The 17,659-nt window shown below is 43.0% G+C and overlaps 1 protein-coding gene across 4 annotated transcripts in view; it reads right to left on the reverse strand.

Moving 5' to 3' along the window:
* The window catches only part of cemip2 (cell migration inducing hyaluronidase 2), a 90,863-nt gene that overhangs the window by 24,818 nt on the left and 48,386 nt on the right, over positions 1-17,659 (reverse strand). For all 4 annotated transcript variants that reach the window (XM_068030589.1, XM_068030588.1, XM_068030590.1 and 1 more), the window contains 6 exons: positions 16,364-16,573; positions 14,057-14,262; positions 11,581-11,650; positions 7,064-7,192; positions 4,602-4,690; positions 2,698-2,829 (listed from right to left, as the gene is read on the reverse strand). In XM_068030589.1, the coding sequence (XP_067886690.1) occupies positions 2,698-2,829; positions 4,602-4,690; positions 7,064-7,192; positions 11,581-11,650; positions 14,057-14,262; positions 16,364-16,573 (836 nt within the window). The remainder of the gene's footprint in view (positions 1-2,697; positions 2,830-4,601; positions 4,691-7,063; positions 7,193-11,580; positions 11,651-14,056; positions 14,263-16,363; positions 16,574-17,659) is intronic.

Below are 17,659 nucleotides of genomic sequence, written 5' to 3' on the forward strand. Positions count from 1 at the left end.
TTGTGGATAGTGCCGAAGGATGTTGTAGGGTACAGAGGGACATAGATAGGCTGCAGAGCTGGGCTGAGAGATGGCAAATGGAGTTTAATGCGGAAAAGTGTGAGGTGATTCACTTTGGAAGGAGTAACAGGAATGCAGAGTACTGGGCTAATGGGAAGATTCTTGGTAGTGTAGATGAACAGAGAGATCTTGGTGTCCAGGTACATAAATCCCTGAAAGTTGCTACCCAGGTTAATAGGGCTGTTAAGAAGGCATATGGTGTGTTAGCTTTTATTAGTAGGGGGATCGAGTTTCGGAGCCACGAGGTTATGCTGCAGCTGTACAAAACTCTGGTGAGACCGCACCTGGAGTATTGCGTGCAGTTCTGGTCACCGCATTATAGGAAGGATGTGGAAGCTTTGGAAAGGGTGCAGAGGAGATTTACTAGGATGTTGCCTGGTATGGAGGGAAGGTCTTACGAGGAAAGGCTGAGGGACTTGAGGTTGTTTTCGTTGGAGAGAAGGAGGAGGAGAGGTGACTTAATAGAGACATATAAGATAATCAGAGGGTTAGATAGGGTGGATAGTGAGAGTCTTTTTCCTCGGATGGTGATGGCAAACACGAGGGGACATAGCTTTAAGTTGAGGGGTGATAGTTATAGGACAGATGTCAGAGGTAGTTTCATTACTCAGAGAGTAGTAGGGGCATGGAACGCCCTGCCTGCAACAGTAGTAGACTCACCAACTTTAAGGGCATTTAAGTGGTCATTGGATAGACATATGGATGAAAATGGAATAGTGTAGGTCAGATGGTTTCACAGGTCGGCGCAACATCGAGGGCCGAAGGGCCTGTACTGCGCTGTAATGTTCTAAATTCTAAATGCGCCTGTGAAGTGCCGTAGGACGTTTTACAACATTAAGGGGGCTATATAAATGCAAGTCATTGGATACAGCTGTGACAAACACAAGGGTAGTTCTGCTAACATTGTTTCCATGAGTTTGTGGCCAGTCCAAAAGATTAAAGTGGCATTTGTCAGTTCCCTTAAAACAAGGTGAGAGACAACATTACAAAACTTCAATTGGGGTAAAGTAGTGTAATGGTTATGTTACTGGACCAACAATCTCGACAGCATTAACTCAAATCCCACCAAATTTAAGAATTTGAAGTCAGTTTAAAGAAAGCATCTAGTATCTATAAAATTTTCATGAAAATTCAACTGGTTCACTAAAGTCCATTAGAGAAGGAATGCTGCTGTCCTTACCCAGCTTGGCCAACACATGAGCTTGTACGAAACCCTCATCCACCTCATGTCACCTCCTGGTTGGTCTCCCATCCTCCATAAACTTCAGTTCATCTGAAACTCTGCCACCCGTACCTTAGCTCAGAGAAGTCCCACTTACCCATCATGCCTGTACTTGCTGATTAACCCGAGTTCCTGATCCACCAACATTCCCAACTTAAAACGGTCATTCTCATTTCAAAATCCTGTCATTCCCACCTCATTTGCTGTGGCTCATGGGGTTGCACTCTTGCTTCTGAGTCAGAAGGTTGTAGGCTCAAGTCTCACTCTAGGACTTGAGAACAACACTCAAGGCTGGCACGGAGGGAGTGCTGCAGTGTCAGAGGTGCCATCTTTCAAACTGAGGCCCTGTCCGTTGTCTCAAGTGAATGTAAAAGATCTCCTAGCACTATTTTGAAGAGTGGGTGTCCTGGCCAATATGTATCCCTCAATGAAAATCACTAAACAACAGATTATCTGGTCATTATCACATTGCTGTTTGTGGGAGCTTGCTGTGTATAAATTGGCTGCTATGTTTCCTACATTACAACAGTGACTACACTTCAAAAGTCCTTCATTGGCTGTAAAATGCTTTGGGACATCCTGTGGATGTAGAAGGCACTATATAAATGCAAGTTCTTTTTCTTTCCCATCTCCGTAACCTTATCCAGCCCAATCTCCAGTGCCTCAGAATTCTCTGTTATTCTGACTCAAGCTTTTTGTGCACCTTCCCACTGCCACCCAGCTCTCTTTTTGCCCCAGCATGGGCAGACATGCCTTCAGCCTTCTTGGCCCCATAACCTGGAATTCCCTCCTTAATCCTCTTCCCTTTTCACCCTTGTTAAAACCAACCTCTCCTTGACCAAGCTTCTGGGCATCCCCTCCTACTATCTTCTTTGGCTCTGCATCTATCTTTGTTTAATTACCTCACTAGGAAGCAAACACCTTGGGATATCTGTCTAGATTATAAAGGTGAGATGTAAATGCAAGTTGTTCTGTACGTGCACTGGGCGAGGACAGGACTGGGCTGATTGGCGAGTGGGAGAGGAACTTTGCATTTCTGGATCGTAGCACCCTGGAAGACAGTTTCCTGTTCAGTCCAGCAATGCAAGGAAAATGTGAAAAAATAGAGGCAGACTGTCGAGGGTTTGACTAAGTTTTCATCTATATGGCCTCAGACAGTGGTGAGAATGTGGAACTTGCTACCACAATGAGTGGTTGAGGTGAATACTATAGATGCATTTAAGGGGAATCTGGATAAATGCATGACGGAGAAAGGAATAGAAGGTTATGCTTATAGGGTGAAATGAACTATGGGTGGGAGGAGGCTCGTGTGGAGCATAAATACCAGCATGGATCAGTTGGGCCGAATGGCCTGTTTTGAGGCTTCAAGCCTCTCCTTTCAAGCCTACTAGAAATGACACCAGAACATAACCTACCCAGCTTTCTGGAATACGATGTCTCCTCCTCGGACCCAAGCTCCGTGGTCATTATTTTTGAACGCTATCAGCCGATCAATGAGGGCAGCAACTCGTGGCTTCTGTGGATCAGCGTCTTGGTGAGGACGGAACCTTTACACAATGGGTAAAAACATAAAGCTACTGAAAATTTACCGCATGTAGAATTAACTGGAGTTCTGCCAGAGAACATTTCTTCCATTAGGAGAAAGCATTTGGATGCTGGGATGGGAAGAGTTAGAGTACCGGAAAGGTGCACTTCAATGGGTCAAATGACCTTTAATCATTTCTAAACAATCCCATCTAATTGACACTATTCCGGCACATAACTTATGTGTGACTTGACTGCACCACAGGAAGCTCAAGAAGCTAAACAATGTCAGAATGGATTCCACTGACAAGAAAAACATTTTGTGAGAAAGTTTTCATTACAAAACTATATGACTATGGCTCAGTGGATTGCATTCTCACATCTGAGTCAGCAGTTTGTAGGTTCAAGTCTCACTCCAGAGACCCAAGCACTAAATCTTCGTTGATACTCCTGATGCCAGTACTGAGGGAGTGCTTCACTGTCAGAGGTGCTTTCTTTGAGATGCAATGTTAAATCAGGGTCCTGTCTGCTCTCTCAGTTGGATGTAAAAAATCCCACAGCTGCTATTTTGAAGATCACTTTTTAAAAATTATCTGTTCATTATTGCTGTTTGTGGGAGCTTACTGTGCACAAATTGGCTGCCGCATTTCCTACATTACAACTTCAAAAAGTAGTCATTAGTTGTAAAGCACTTTGGGACATCTTGAGGTTGTGAAAGGCATTATATAAATGCAATTCCATTCCATTACATCGTATATGGAGTTCCATTTATGCTGACATGGCAGAGAAATGCATTTTCCACATTGTCATGCCAACTTACTTTGTTGATCCACTGACTGGAGATCTGAATTAATTTTTTTAAAGAAATTTAAGAGAGAACAGATGATGGATGACTTTGCTGACAGCTTAGGATGGCCACCTAGTTTACAACACCGTATCCTACATTGCAAGGCTTGTGAGGAGGGAGACAAAATGTCTGCTCATTCTCCAACAAGAACCAAGATCCAGAAAGTTTAAGGGAACTGCTTGTTCTTTTACTTTTAACAAGAAGAAATACTGTTAACTGCTATGTTTGAATCACTGAGTGACTGTCATGTGACAAGCCACTCCCCACATGTGGTTTTAAGCTGATGTTTCTCTGCAGCTGAAGGAGAAGCTTCTGGATTCTTGACCATGCAGACCTAAGTAGGGATCTTTCTCTCTCTCCCTCCATTTCAGCTTGAAGCTTCGAACTCTGCCTGTTGACCTTTGCATACTCCAGCTACAATCAGAAACCCTGTTGGAGGAAATCATCTGCATTGCTGCCTCCAAGAGACCCACCGCACCAGTCATCTACCTCTTCAAATTAACAACCTCAGGACCACCGAATTCAGCTAGAAGCCAGCTGAATCACCAAACCCCACAGATTTTATACTCATTTTATCTACGGACTCTAACTCAACCAATGTACCGTTCTCCGTGTGTGTGTGTGTGTGTGTGTGTGTGTGTGTGTGTGTGTGTGTGTGTGTGTGTGTGTGTGAGAGTGTAAATTGGTGCGTGGTTTATTATTTTCATTAGTTCGGCTTAGATACAAAAAAAGTTAACCTCTTTGTTAAACTCAAGAAAACTTGTCCAATTGGTTCTTGTTATGATCATAACAAGTAAGTAATCAAACACCTACTGAATTTGCTAGGACATCCACTTTAAGAAAGAATTAAAACTGTTGTGGTCAAACAAGGACCCCTCCTCACTTGACCATAACAACATCAAAAGAAAAAAATTGGTTCCTTTCTCAAATGTTCCTGCTCCGACTCACCTCGCACTGTTGTCTAAACAAAGGTACTCCCTTGGGTCATCAGCACTGGCGTTGGTGATTTTCACTCCCTTGTCAATGAACAGTCCAGCCTAGCAACAAGGACCAAGAGCCATTACAGGAAAGCTGCATCAACTTTTTATCATGTTAGAACATTACTCATTATTCTCATGCGAATTACAAAACAAAGCCAAGATTAAAACTTCTAGGTGAACCCAATTCATTACATAATCTACAACCATGTCTATGGAAGGCCCTTGATATTGTACAGAAGTTCCTGCAATCTCCATCCAATCCAAACGGGAAGGGAAGAGGGTAAATAAACTTTCTTCAGTAACATGACTGAATAGTCGGAGTGTTTATATATTGGAATGGTTCAATCCTACGGACTTCTGGATAGGCCTTTAATGGTAACCTTAGCAAGCAACTCATTACTGACGTCTGGCCAATATTTAACTCTCAACCAACATCTAGAAAACAGATCATCTGGTTACTAATATAAAATAACAGAAAGTGCTTGGAATACTCAGCAGGTCTGGCAGCAACTGTGGAGAGAGAAGCAGAGTTAATATTTCAGGTCTGTGACCTCTCATCAGATCTGGCAAAGTTTAGAAATGTAATGGATTTTAAGCAAGTGAAGCAGGGGTATGGGGGAAAGAGATGTGTGTGATAGGCAGAGGGCAGGAGAGATTAACTGACAAGAAGGTCATGGGGCCAAGGCAAAGGGAGTGCTAATAGTGTGGTGAAAGACAAAGCATTAGTGCAGAGAGAGTCAAAATGACACAGTAATCTGGTTACTGTTTCATTGCTGTTTGTAGGATCTTGCTGTGCGCAAAATTGGCTGCCACATTTGCCACAATACAATAGAGTGCACTTCAAACAAAAAAAAACATCATTGGCGGAAAAGCATTTTGGGATGCCTTGAGGTTGTGAAAGGCGTTATTATAAATGTAAGTTCTTTCTTTCATTGGGAAGGCAATTGTTTCAAGTCTCCAAAGGATTGTGTGTGAATGTGGGGAGATGGGGGAGGGAAGATAAGGGGTTTTAACTCTGCAGAAAGTCATGCCAATTCTACCCGAGACAACAGACAAACTGGAGGGAGCGACAGCTTCGATAGCTACATCAGAAAATGGTCAAAGCTCCACTGAATGTTCCCTTCTAACCTCAGCTGAATGGTAACAAGGAAGGGAGGGAGGAGGAGGCGAGACAGGTGACGGAAGGATAGGGAGGAGGGAAAGATAGGGAGGAGAAAAGCAAAAGAGAGAACATTGTAAATTGCAATTCTGAGAAAAGTTAAAGAACAGTGAACAAAACTAAAAGGAACTGAATATATTATAGGAACAAATTAACACAAAAAGTAAAAATCACAATATTAAAAAGAAAGTAGGTGGTAACACGCGTAGAATATTCCTAATGTTTAAATAAGACTATAGAGGTCTACCTCTGAGAAAAAGTCATGGCCCTAATGATTTTTTAAATTTGAATTCTAGCCAAGATCAATATCAGTAGCACATGGTCATTCACTAACTCACTGAGCTCCAGTCTATACTCTGTGTTTTATTTCAGTGATAGACACCAACTCTAAAGAGAACTCCAGGCTTTAGCTGCATGTGCACATTAACCAGAAAGCACTCTGCAATGGAGGAGAGAGTGGAGATTACCAACCCTGCAGGTTTGGTTCAGTGTCTCCAATGAATTGAAATTTAATCTCCGGAGCATTGCCGCAAGATACATCACGGGGGCATTAACAAAAAGGTGCGTAATATTCATTGACTTTGAACACTTTAGTTGACCAATCGGAGATGAGGAATAAAGGCTGTCTGACTGACAGTCAAGAATCATCCAATTGGGGAAACAGAAAATCTTTTCGCTTTCCAATAGGGCCTGGAAAGGCCAGTCGCCATGAGGAAGGACATGCCGGGCATCCAATAGTGTGGGAATGAGTCGGCGGGACGGTTGGAGGTAGGAGATTATTGGATGAAACCTCCAGGAATATGGCCAATCCAAGTTGGCAGCCCTGGGGGGGCAGGGAGGTAAGAATGAGTGTCAATCTCAGATAGAAAAAAAAAATTTGAATGGAAACAAAAAAGCTTTAGCTCTTATGTGCAATTGTGGAAAGTCTGTATATAGCTGTGTAAATAAATCCCTTCACTGCTATCTTGAAGTCATAGTTTAAGAGTTAAAATTGCAAAAGAACCAGAAGTGACATGAGGAAACTTTTTTTTATACGCAGTGAGTTATTATGATCTGGAATGCCCTACCTAAAAGGGGAAGCAAATTCAATAGTAGGAATTGGATAAATACTTCATGGGGGAAAGTTTGCAGGACTATGGGGAAAGAGCAGGGGGAATGGAACTAATTGGATGGTTCTTTCAAAGAGCTAGCATATGTACAATGGGCTGAATGGCCCTCTTCTGTGCTTTATCATTCTCTGATTCTCTGATATGAATCAGGAGAACACCTACCTTGAAGTTTGAGTGAACCCTGTTGTTGTAGAAAATGCCCAGTGGGGTGAGTTCAGCTTTAGTTTCAGAGAACAACCCTTGGGAGTCTCCTGTGGGAACTTTATGGAACAGGTACCATATCCCAGTATCCTGACACAGATAAAAAAATAAGTAAGCTTGTAAGATTTTGGATGGGAAAAAAAACAGATTTGATTCTTACAAATGCTGAAGCCATTGGTTAAAAAAAAGTATCCAATCAACATTTTAAAGCATCACATGTTTTTAAAGAAGGAAAGGATTCTTAAAGATCATTTTTATTGAACTTTCTGCAAAATAACATGCCAACATCAGTTACAGGAATAGATCCCACACCATCAGCAATTTCCTCACATATCTAACCCATCTTTCAATGAATAGGTTTGAGAGGACCAGGGGTCACAATTTTAAGGTGTACATGGCCAGATTCTAGGTTAGATGTTGGGAGGTAGTTCTTTTCCCAGGGAACCATAAACCTCTGGAACAGGCTGTCGTCTCATGTAGTGGATACAGATTCACAGAATTCCTTCAAGTGAGAGCTGGAGTTGTTTCTGGCTGGGCCGGAGATCACCTTGTACAAGAGGGAGGTAACCTGGTAACCTATGTCAGGCCAGAATAATCTCCTGGACTAGTTTTGATCAGAGAGTTGGAGAGAAATTTCCCTCCAATTGGCCTGAGTTTTTCCCTGTTTTTTTGCTTCTCCCAGGAGATAACATGGCTTTGGGTCAGGTGGGAAATGTCTGTATTGAGGTAGGCAAGTAGGTCTCTTAATTTCATACATGTTCGCATCTTTTCCTCCCCCACGCACAAACTAATCCTCTGCTCGCTCGCCATACAACTTTGAGCACTAACCAATTAGAGTTATTAGGTAGCAATCTGGCTGACCTGCCTGGTGTCCCAGTTCAAGTCAAAGGCCAGAGATTGGGCCTGGGACCTCTTTGGACTGGATGGCTCAGTTGCACAGTGGAACATAGGAACAGGAGTAGGCTGTTCAGCCCCTCAAACCTGATCCGTGCAGCATTTACAAACTGGAGAAGGGATCATCAACTTTCTAATATACAATACAGCGATCACAAGATCAATTGATCCGCCACCAGCCTGGTTAAATCACAAGACATTAGGAACTTGAAAGCTAATCCATTTAGTCCACCTTACGTTAAGAAATAATAACCAGGCTATTAATGAACCATATTACATAGAAACTACAGCACAGAAACAGGCCATTCAGCCCAACTAGTCTATGCTGGCATTTATACTCCAAACGAGGCTCCTCCCATCCTACTTCATCTCACCCCATCAACATATCCATCTATTCCTTTCTCCCTCATGTGTTTATCCAGCTTCCCCTTAAATGTATCTATGCTATTTGTCTCAACTACTCCATGTGGCAGTGAGTTCCACATTCTCACTATTCTGTAGGTAAAGAAGTTTCTCCTGAACTCCCGGTTGGATTTATTAATGACTATCTTATATTTATGACCCCTCATTTTGGTCTCCCCCCACAAGTGGAAACAACTTCTCTATGTCTACCCTATTAAACCCCGTCATAATTTTTAAAAACTCTTATCAGGTCACCTCTCACTCTTCCTAGTTTCTATAAAGCAGGAAAACTATCACATGATCAATCCCTGATCTCACACAAGAGTAGTGAGTCTTAGTTCCCACATCTTCAAAGCTACTTGTACTTTTAGCTGCCTTGGAGGATTTGTGCAAGTACAATCTGAATACCAGGCAGACAAATCAGGTGAGCTATGTTCAATTTTGGGATGGGCACTCCCAGCATGCTCTGCTCTGTGCCACAAGCGTAAAATTATCCTTTACATTCAAATGTAAAGGACGACAAATTGAATGCTGCTTGTACATCATGGACCAGGATGGCCTGCCAAAATAATGGCGCTCGCCATTATTAATGTGTAAATCGTCCAGTAACTTGTGGCATGGAAAAGGTACACAGTGAATAGCAAATCAGCAGAACTTGCTGGTCAATGTACTCTGCTCTGCATGAGCAGTATCTCACCCTCAAACTCCGTTAGTTTGAAGAGCTTGCTGGATTTTCACATTAATTGCCCAGTAAACTCACTGCAGAAATTTAAGTCTGGTAATTAATAGCCTGAGTGCCCCTTTAGTGACTGGCAGTCGACCTCAGAATTGTTACAGCACAGAAGGAGACCATTCGGCCATTCGTATCTGCGCTGGCTTTCCGAAGGAGCAATTTACCTAGTGTCACTTTCCCGCCTTCTCCCTGTAGCCCTGCACATTCTTCCTTTTCAGATAACAATCCAATTCCCTCTTAAATGCCGCGATTGAACCTGCCTCCCCCACAATCTCAGGCAGTGCATTCCAGATCCTAACCACTCGCTGTGTGAAAAAGTTTTCCCTCATGTCACTATTGCTTCTTTTGCCAATCACCTTAAATCTGTGCCCTCTTGTCCTCAATCCTGCCACCAATGGGAACAGTTTCTCTCTATCTACTCTGTCGAGATCCCTGATGCTTTTGAATACCTCTATCAAATCTCCTCTCAACCTTCTCTTCTGCAAAGAAAACAGTCTCAATTTCTCCAATCTATCCACATTACTGAACTTCCTCATCCCTGGAACCATTTTTGTGAATCTTTTCTGTACTCTCTAATGCCTTCACATCTTTCCTAAGGTGTGACACCCAGAACTGGACATTCCAGTTGTGGCCGAACCAGTGTTTTATACAAGTTTAACATAAATTCCTTGTTTTTGTACTCTATGCTCCTATTAATAAAGCCCAGGATACTGTATGCTTTATTAACCATTCTCTCAACCTATCCTTCCACCTTCAATGATTTATGCACATATACACCCAGGTCCCTCTGCTCCTACACCCACTTTAGAATCGTACCCATTATTTTATATTGTTTCTCCATGTTCTTCCTACCAAAATGCATCACTTCACAATTCTCTGCATTAAATTTAATCTGCCACTTGTCTGCCTATTCCACTAACCTAGCTATGTTCTTTTGAAGTTTTACACCATCCTTCTCACAGTTCACAACATTTCCAAGTTTTGTATCATCCGCAAATTTTGAAATTGTGCCCCGTACACCAAGGTCTAGCTCACTAATATATATCATGAAGAGCAAGGGTCCTGAAACCAATCCCTGGGGAACTCCACTACAAACCTTCCTCAATCCGAAAAACATCCATTAACCACTACTCTCTGTTTCCTGTTAGTCAGCCAATTTTGTATCCCTGTTGCTACTTTCCCTGTTATTCCATGAGCTATAACTTTGCTCACAAGTCTGTTGTGCGGCACTTTATCAAATGGCTTTTGGAAGTTCATGTACACCACATCAACAGCATTATCCTTATCAACTCACTCTGTTACCGCATCAAAAAACTCCAGAAAGTTAGTTAAACAAATCCATGCTGGCTTTCCTTACTGTGAGGGCGGCGCAGTGGTTAGCACTGCAGCCTCACAGCTCCAGCGACCCAGGTTCAATTCTGGGTACTGCCTGTGTGGAGTTTGCAAGTTCTCTCTGTGTCTGCGTGGGTTTCCTCCGGGTGCTCCGGTTTCCTCCCACATGTCAAAGACTTGCAGGTTGATAGGTAAATTGGCCATTATAAATTGCCCCGAGTATAGGTAGGTGGTAGGGAAATATAGGGCCAGGTGGGGATGTGGTAGGAATATGGAATTAGTGTAGGATTAGTATAAGTGGGTGGTTGATGGTCGGCATAGACTCGGTGGGCCGAAGGGCCTGTTTCAGTGCTGTATCTCTAAAATAAAAAAAATTAAATTAAATTAAAATAAAACTCTCATTTGCCCAGGTGACTATTAAATTCGTCCTGAATTATGACTTCTAGAAGCTTCCCCACCACCAAGGTTAAACAGATTGGTCCAGAAAGTGAACATTTTAAAATGTGGAGTCTCATTTCTTCAGTTAATAAATTAATGTTGGAGATTTTTTTTCTTGTCAAATTTTATTTCCTTTTAGTTTTACTTTTACTTTCTCTTTTCTCTCTCGGTCTCTTTCTCTTAGTCCGATCTTTCTTCCCCTCTCTCTATTTCTCTTTCTGTACCTGATTTGACTCTAATTCACCCGATTTCCTTCTCTGTCTTTCCTCTGTTTCTTTCTCAATCCTTAAATCTCATTGTTTAAGGAGACAGACTGTTGGTCCCATCATTCACTGAGGTTCCAGATGCCCCGTTGCCCTCACCGTGCTCTTATCAGCTGGCACTCAGCAAGTTATTGCACAAAATATATTTTGGAACTGAAGAATGTAAGCAAAAGTCTAACTCCATAAACCGCGAGATGCCGCACTGCAGTAAAATCTGACCATATATGTTCCAGCAGGGCTGCTGATTATATTGAAGCATCTTTTGCTTCCTAAAGACTAATACCAAAAATTGGGCACTACAAAACCATATTGGCCAAGTTTCCTTCTCCCAGTCTCCCCCCACCCCCATGAACCCCATTCACTCCATACAGAAACCACAGAGTGTAACTATTAGCCGAGCAATAATAAGGACTCACCTGTGAGCCTGCAGCTGCATTGTTAATGAGGTGATTGTTGGGATTGGCAACCCAGAAAGTAGAAACTGCCCTGAGGGAGAAAGGAAGAGAGTTGCAACTGAATATTTAAAAAAAAATATCTTTCTTACTGTCTTGGAAAAGTGACCTCTGCCCTCATAGAATGAACATAAGAAATAGGAGCTGGAGTCGGCCATTCGGCCCTTCCAACCTGCTCCACATTCAACGAGATCGTGGCTGATCTTCTACGTCGACTCCACCTTCCTGCACAATCCCCATAGCCCTTAATTCCCTTAGCACCCAAAAATCCATCAACATCTGTCTTAAATTTACTCAACGACTGAGCATCCACAATGATAAAACACAGAAGGAGGCGATTCAGCCCACTGTGCCTCTTTGAAAGAAAGAGCTATCTAATTGGTCCCATTCCCTTGCCCTTTCCCATGGTGCTGCAACTTTTCTTCCGGTTCAAATATTTATCCAATTCCCTTTTGAAAATTACTATTGAATCTGTTTCCACCGCCCTTTCAGGCAGCGCATTCCAGATCGCAACAACGCGCTGTGTAAAACAAATTTCCACATCTCCGCCTCTGTTGTTTTTCGGCAATTGTCTTAAATCTGTTTCCTCTGCTTCATTGGTCCCCCTGCTTTTACATATGCTGTCAGGCTCTGTGCTTAACATCTGTTTGCCATGCGTGGGAGCTTACTGCACACACAATGGCTATAGCTTTTCCTCCATTACAAGAGAGCTGCAGTTCAAGAGTACTTCATTGGCTGTAAAGTGCTTTGAGACATCATGAGGCCATGAAAGGTGCTATGTAAATGCAAGTCTTGTCTTTCCTGTTGAGGCAGAAGTTCAAATGCATGGGAGTGCCCAGATTCACTTTAAACCAAGATTCAAAAGCTCATGTTGCCTTTGAGGCCACACATGCTTCTGGTTCACAGATGTTCTGGTCATTCACACCTAAGAGGGCAGCTGACGGTGCAAAAAACATGGGTATACATTCCAGCTAGATAAGCATAACTCTAACAGTAGAATTCCCACTGCTATTTCTGTATTTTCTTCTCTATTCATATTGTAGAGCAATTCTGCCATAATATGTGGCCAGTAATCCTCGTCCCAATATTCACATGGCTTAAAAATGTCCAGAATTTCTTAGCTAAACATTACAGATAACCTCTCTCTCTTTCCGGGGGGTTGGGGGAAGGGGGGTGGGGGTGGGGGGAGTGCTAATCATGAAATTATTCCGTCCATTCTGCCGACAACAACTTATACTAAAATTGCCTGTCAATCTCATTAACATACATCGCAATGTTAAAATGTGCAGAAACAATCTGGGCCCAAGGAAACCGCAGAGTTCATATCAACACTTTCAACATCTTATAGTTATATAGCACCCTTAACGTAATAAAATGTACCAAGGCGCTTCACAGGAGTGACTAGTAAACAAAATTTGACCCCGAGCCACATAAGGAGATAGGAGGTCAGATGACCAAAAACTTGGTCCAAGAGGTAGGTTTTAAGGAACGTCTTAAAGGAGGAAAGTGAGGTGGAGAGGCAGAGAGATGCAAGGAAGGAATTCCAGAGCTTACAGCTGAAGGTGGAGTGATTAAAATCGAGGATGCTCAAGAGGCCAGAATTGGAAGAGTGCAGAGATCTCGGAGGGTTGTAGGACTGGAGGAGATTACAAAGATAGGGAGGGACAAGACCATGGAGGGCTATAAAAACAAGGATGTGAATTTTAAAGTTTAACTGTTGCCGGAATGGGAGCCAATGTAGGTCAGCAAGCACAGGGGCAACAGGTGAATGGGACTTGGTGCGAGTTAAGACTCAGGCAGCAGAGTTTCTCCTTCCTAAAAGTAGGAAAGTTAAAGTTTGAAGTCAACCAACTGTCATTGTTGCACCTTAGATATAGCTTTTCAATTTTTAATGTGACTTAAATGTACACTGTAAAAACGCATTCAAAGGAACAGAAAATATAATCAGGTCTCAGTGAGGATCAATAATCAACCACTAAAAATGAAACACACTACAGCACCAAGAAATTGACTTTGCTTGCTGCTGCAACTAAATTTTACACCCATTTTGAACCAGCGCAATTGCAGGAAATATGTGCGTACAGCTCTTTAGCCCAGAGGCAGAGCCACCGTAACAAGGCAAGATGTGTTCCAGCTTAGAACAGTGAGGAAATTTGAGTGCAGCACACTTGGATCGGAGTTTCCTCGGCCCAATTGTACATGCCTCTGACGCAAGTCCACAGGAAGTTCCACTCCCAGAAATTGAATATATTTAGTACGCCCAGGAACCCAGAAAAACCTGTCAAATATCGCCCCTTCTGACTGTTATGTTCTGCTTTGCACATCAGTTGATCAAAGCTGCTTAACTGATCCTGGCTTCTCTTTTCTATGCAAAAAATATGCCTTTTTTTGGACAAATCACACAAGTAATGGGCACAAACCCCAAAAATGCAGCATTTACTTGCAGTCAGTCGCTGGAACTGGGATATAATCGCCATAAACATTGTTAAGAATCGAGGGGCACATAACATCGTTCCTGTCGGTGGGCAGAAGAGTCCCAGGTTTGGTGAGTAGGCCTAAGTTGTGGTAAAGAATGTTCCTCTGTTCAATTCCATCTTCTAGGAAAAAACAGTGCCCCAGTGTGTCATAGCCAATGCTGTCTCTTATCTATAAAAAGAACAGAAACACAAAAACAAACTTAGCTTTTCCTTCTGGTGACTTGTGCATCAAAGTTAACCTTCCCACACAGACCGCCCACCATCTGTCATTCAAAGGGGTCTGGGTGAGTGTCACACTGTAAGTAGGTCTCAAGGACACCTGAAGCCAACTGAATGTTGCCCAATAGGAAAGTTTTCAACAGTTGTACAAAGTGGTGTTGACAGAGGCACTGTGGTGATGATAATGGTTCACTCATATTGAAGTTACAGCAGGTGTTTGTGCATTGTTTGTTATTTTGTTTAGAGATACAGTACTGAAACAGGCCCTTCGGCCCACCGAGTCTGTGCCGACCAACAACCAGCCATTTATACTAAACCTACATTAATCCCATATTCCCTACCACATCCCCACCATTCTCCTAACACCTACCTACACTGGGGGCAATTTACAATGGCCAATTTACCTATCAACCTGCAAGTCTTTGGCTGTGGGAGGAAACCAGAGCAACTGGCGGAAACCCACGTGGTCACAGGGAGAACTTGCAAACTCCACACAGGCAGTACCCAGAACTGAACCCAGGTCGCTGGAGCTGTGAGGCTGTGGTACTAACCACTGCGCCACTGTGCCGCCCACACATAGATTTGTGCTGGGGCCTCAACTTTTTACAATTTATATAAATGACTTAGATGAAGGGACCAAAGGTATGGTTGCTAAATTTGATGATGACACAAAGATAGGTAGGAAAGTAACTTGTGAAGAGGACATAAGGAGGCTACAAAGGGATATAGATAGGTAAAGTGAGTGGGCAAAGACCTGGCAAATTGAGTATAATGTGGGAAAGTGGGAAACTGTCCGCTTTGGCAGGAAGAATAAAAAAGAAGCATATTATCTAAATGGTGAGAGATTGCAGAGCTCTGAGATGCAGAGGGATCTGGGTGTCTTAGTGTATGAATTGCAAAAAATTAGTATGCAGGTACAGCACATAATTAAAAAAGCTAATAGAATGTTACTGTTTATCGCAAGGGGAATTGATTACAAAAGTAGGAAGTTTATGTTTCAGCTATACAGGACATTGGTGAGACCACATCTGGAGTACTGTGTACAGTACAGGTCTCCTTATTTAAGGAAGAATGTAAATGTATTGGAGGCAGTACAGAGAAGGTTTACTAGACTAATACCTGGAATGGGCGAGCTGCCTTACGAGGAAAGACTGGACAGGCTGGGCTTGTATCCACTGGAATTTAGAAGAGTAAGAGGCGACTTGATTGAAATATATAAGATCCTGAGGGGTCTTGACAAGGTCGACGTGGAAAGGATGTTTCACCTTGTGGGAGAATCTAGAACTAGGGGGTCACTGTTTAAAAATAAGGGGTCGCCCATTTAAGACAGAGATGAGGAGAAATTTTTTCCCTCAGGGGGTTGTGAGTCTTTGGCATTCTCTTCCTCAAAAGGCAGTGGAAGCAGAGTCTTTGAATATTTTTAAGACAGAGGTAGATAGATTCTTGATAAGCAAGGGGTTGGAAGGTTATCAGGGGTAGGTGGAAATGTGGAGTAATCAGTTCAGCCATGAACTTATTGAATGGCGGAGCAGGCTCGAAGGGCCGAGCGGCCTACTCCTGCTCCTAATTCATACGTTCGTATAGAGGTCTTTAAAATTACAAAAGGAATCGATAGGGTAGATGTAGAGAAGATGTTCCCACCTGTGGACGCGACCAGAACTCGGGGCTATGAATACAAGATTCAGTAAATCCAATAGGGAATTCAGGAGAAAGTTCTTTATTCAGAGAGTGGTGAGATTGTGGAAATCCCTACCACATGGAGTAGTTGAGGTGAATAGCATAGATGCATTTAAGGGGAAGCTAGATAAGCACATGAGGGAGAAAGGATTAGAAGGATATGGTAGGGTGAGATGAAGATGGGTGGGAGGAGGCTCATGTGGAGCATAAACACAGTATGGACCAGCTGGACCAAATGGCCTGTATCTGTGCTGTTAATACTATGTTAACAAATGCTGGCCTTGCCAGTGATGCCCACATCCCATGAAATGAATAATAAAAAAAAAATTCTATGTAAAACTAACATTCCAGACTAGCTGGCAAAAAATACCTACCAACAAGCCATTGGTTGCGTGGACTGTGACACATCTGGAGAAACAGTGGTGAATTGCAAGGCTTTTCAGGTACGTTGGCGAAATGTAGCCCCCACGTCCATCTACATCCCCACAGAGGTGAAAGTGCACAGGGTAACTGCCCATAACCTGCTGGCCCATGTGCACCAGCTCCACATTGGAGAGATGAACAGATGTAAAATTCTTCAAAATCTTCAACAAAAAGTAGGAACAAATAAGGATTACCACTGGGTCCCAACCAAAAAAGAAATATAAAAAGGGAGATCAACTCCCGTCATTACCTCAGAAAAATATTTTTAAGTTACATCTATTGAAAGTGGCCAGAAACCACAACTCACCAAGACACTCCTGCCATTCTCTACTCCACAGTAGAACAGCTAAACCTGAACAAAGGTTTCAAATGATGCCATAAGCACAACAAACCCTTTCAATGCTGAACCTTAAGGGAAAGAGTTCATTAGATTGATTCCTGGGATGACAGGGTTGTCCTATGAGTAGAGATTGAGTAGAATGGGCCTATAATCTTTGCAAATGAGAAGAATGAGAGGTGATCCATTGAAACATACAAGTTTCTAAGAGGGCCAATATGGCGTGCAGCATGTGTACACTCATTGCTCACACTATATTGGTTCAGGGGGTCCTGTAGTCATCCAAAGAACTTACCTGAAATGGAGCGAGGTCCAAAGCCAATGCAAATTGGGGGCCTAACACCTATTTTACACCTCCTCCCCACACTGGTTGGCACCGGAGCACAGCGTTCTCTCTGCATGATGCAGTCAGTTTTCTTGGGCACAGAGCAGCTAAACCAGGAGTCCTTAAACGTTGCCACCAAAAACGTTTAAGTAAAATAAAAAAAATTACTTGCCTAAACGTTGAGCAGGAGTGATTCCTCTGACTCCACATTAAACTGTGGGCTTTTGCCAAGCACCATTCAGCCCTCTTCCAATGTCCTGCACATCGCCCATCTCCCCTCCTGATCCCAGTCCTCTCCCCGTGATCTTCCCCTCTCACTTCCCCACCTCATCTCACCCCCTTCCTGATCTTCCCCTGCCCAGCATCTCACCCCTTTCCCCATCCGATTCCACCACCCGCCCTAACTCTCCGATTTTTCAGTTGCTTTTGTTCCCGCTGGCCGATCTTTATCTTTTGCCCAACTAGTGCCCTGATGCCACAAGAGGGCCAATTTGGCAAGGTTCTCTTGCCCAGCAGTCTCAGCGCGACGGGTACATTTTGCCACTGGCTTTGCACTCGTAAGTCAGGCGCGAACTAGTTTCTCAG

This window comes from Heterodontus francisci, chromosome 4, assembly GCF_036365525.1.
Source record: "Heterodontus francisci isolate sHetFra1 chromosome 4, sHetFra1.hap1, whole genome shotgun sequence".
NCBI classification, from domain to species: Eukaryota; Metazoa; Chordata; class Chondrichthyes; order Heterodontiformes; family Heterodontidae; genus Heterodontus; species Heterodontus francisci.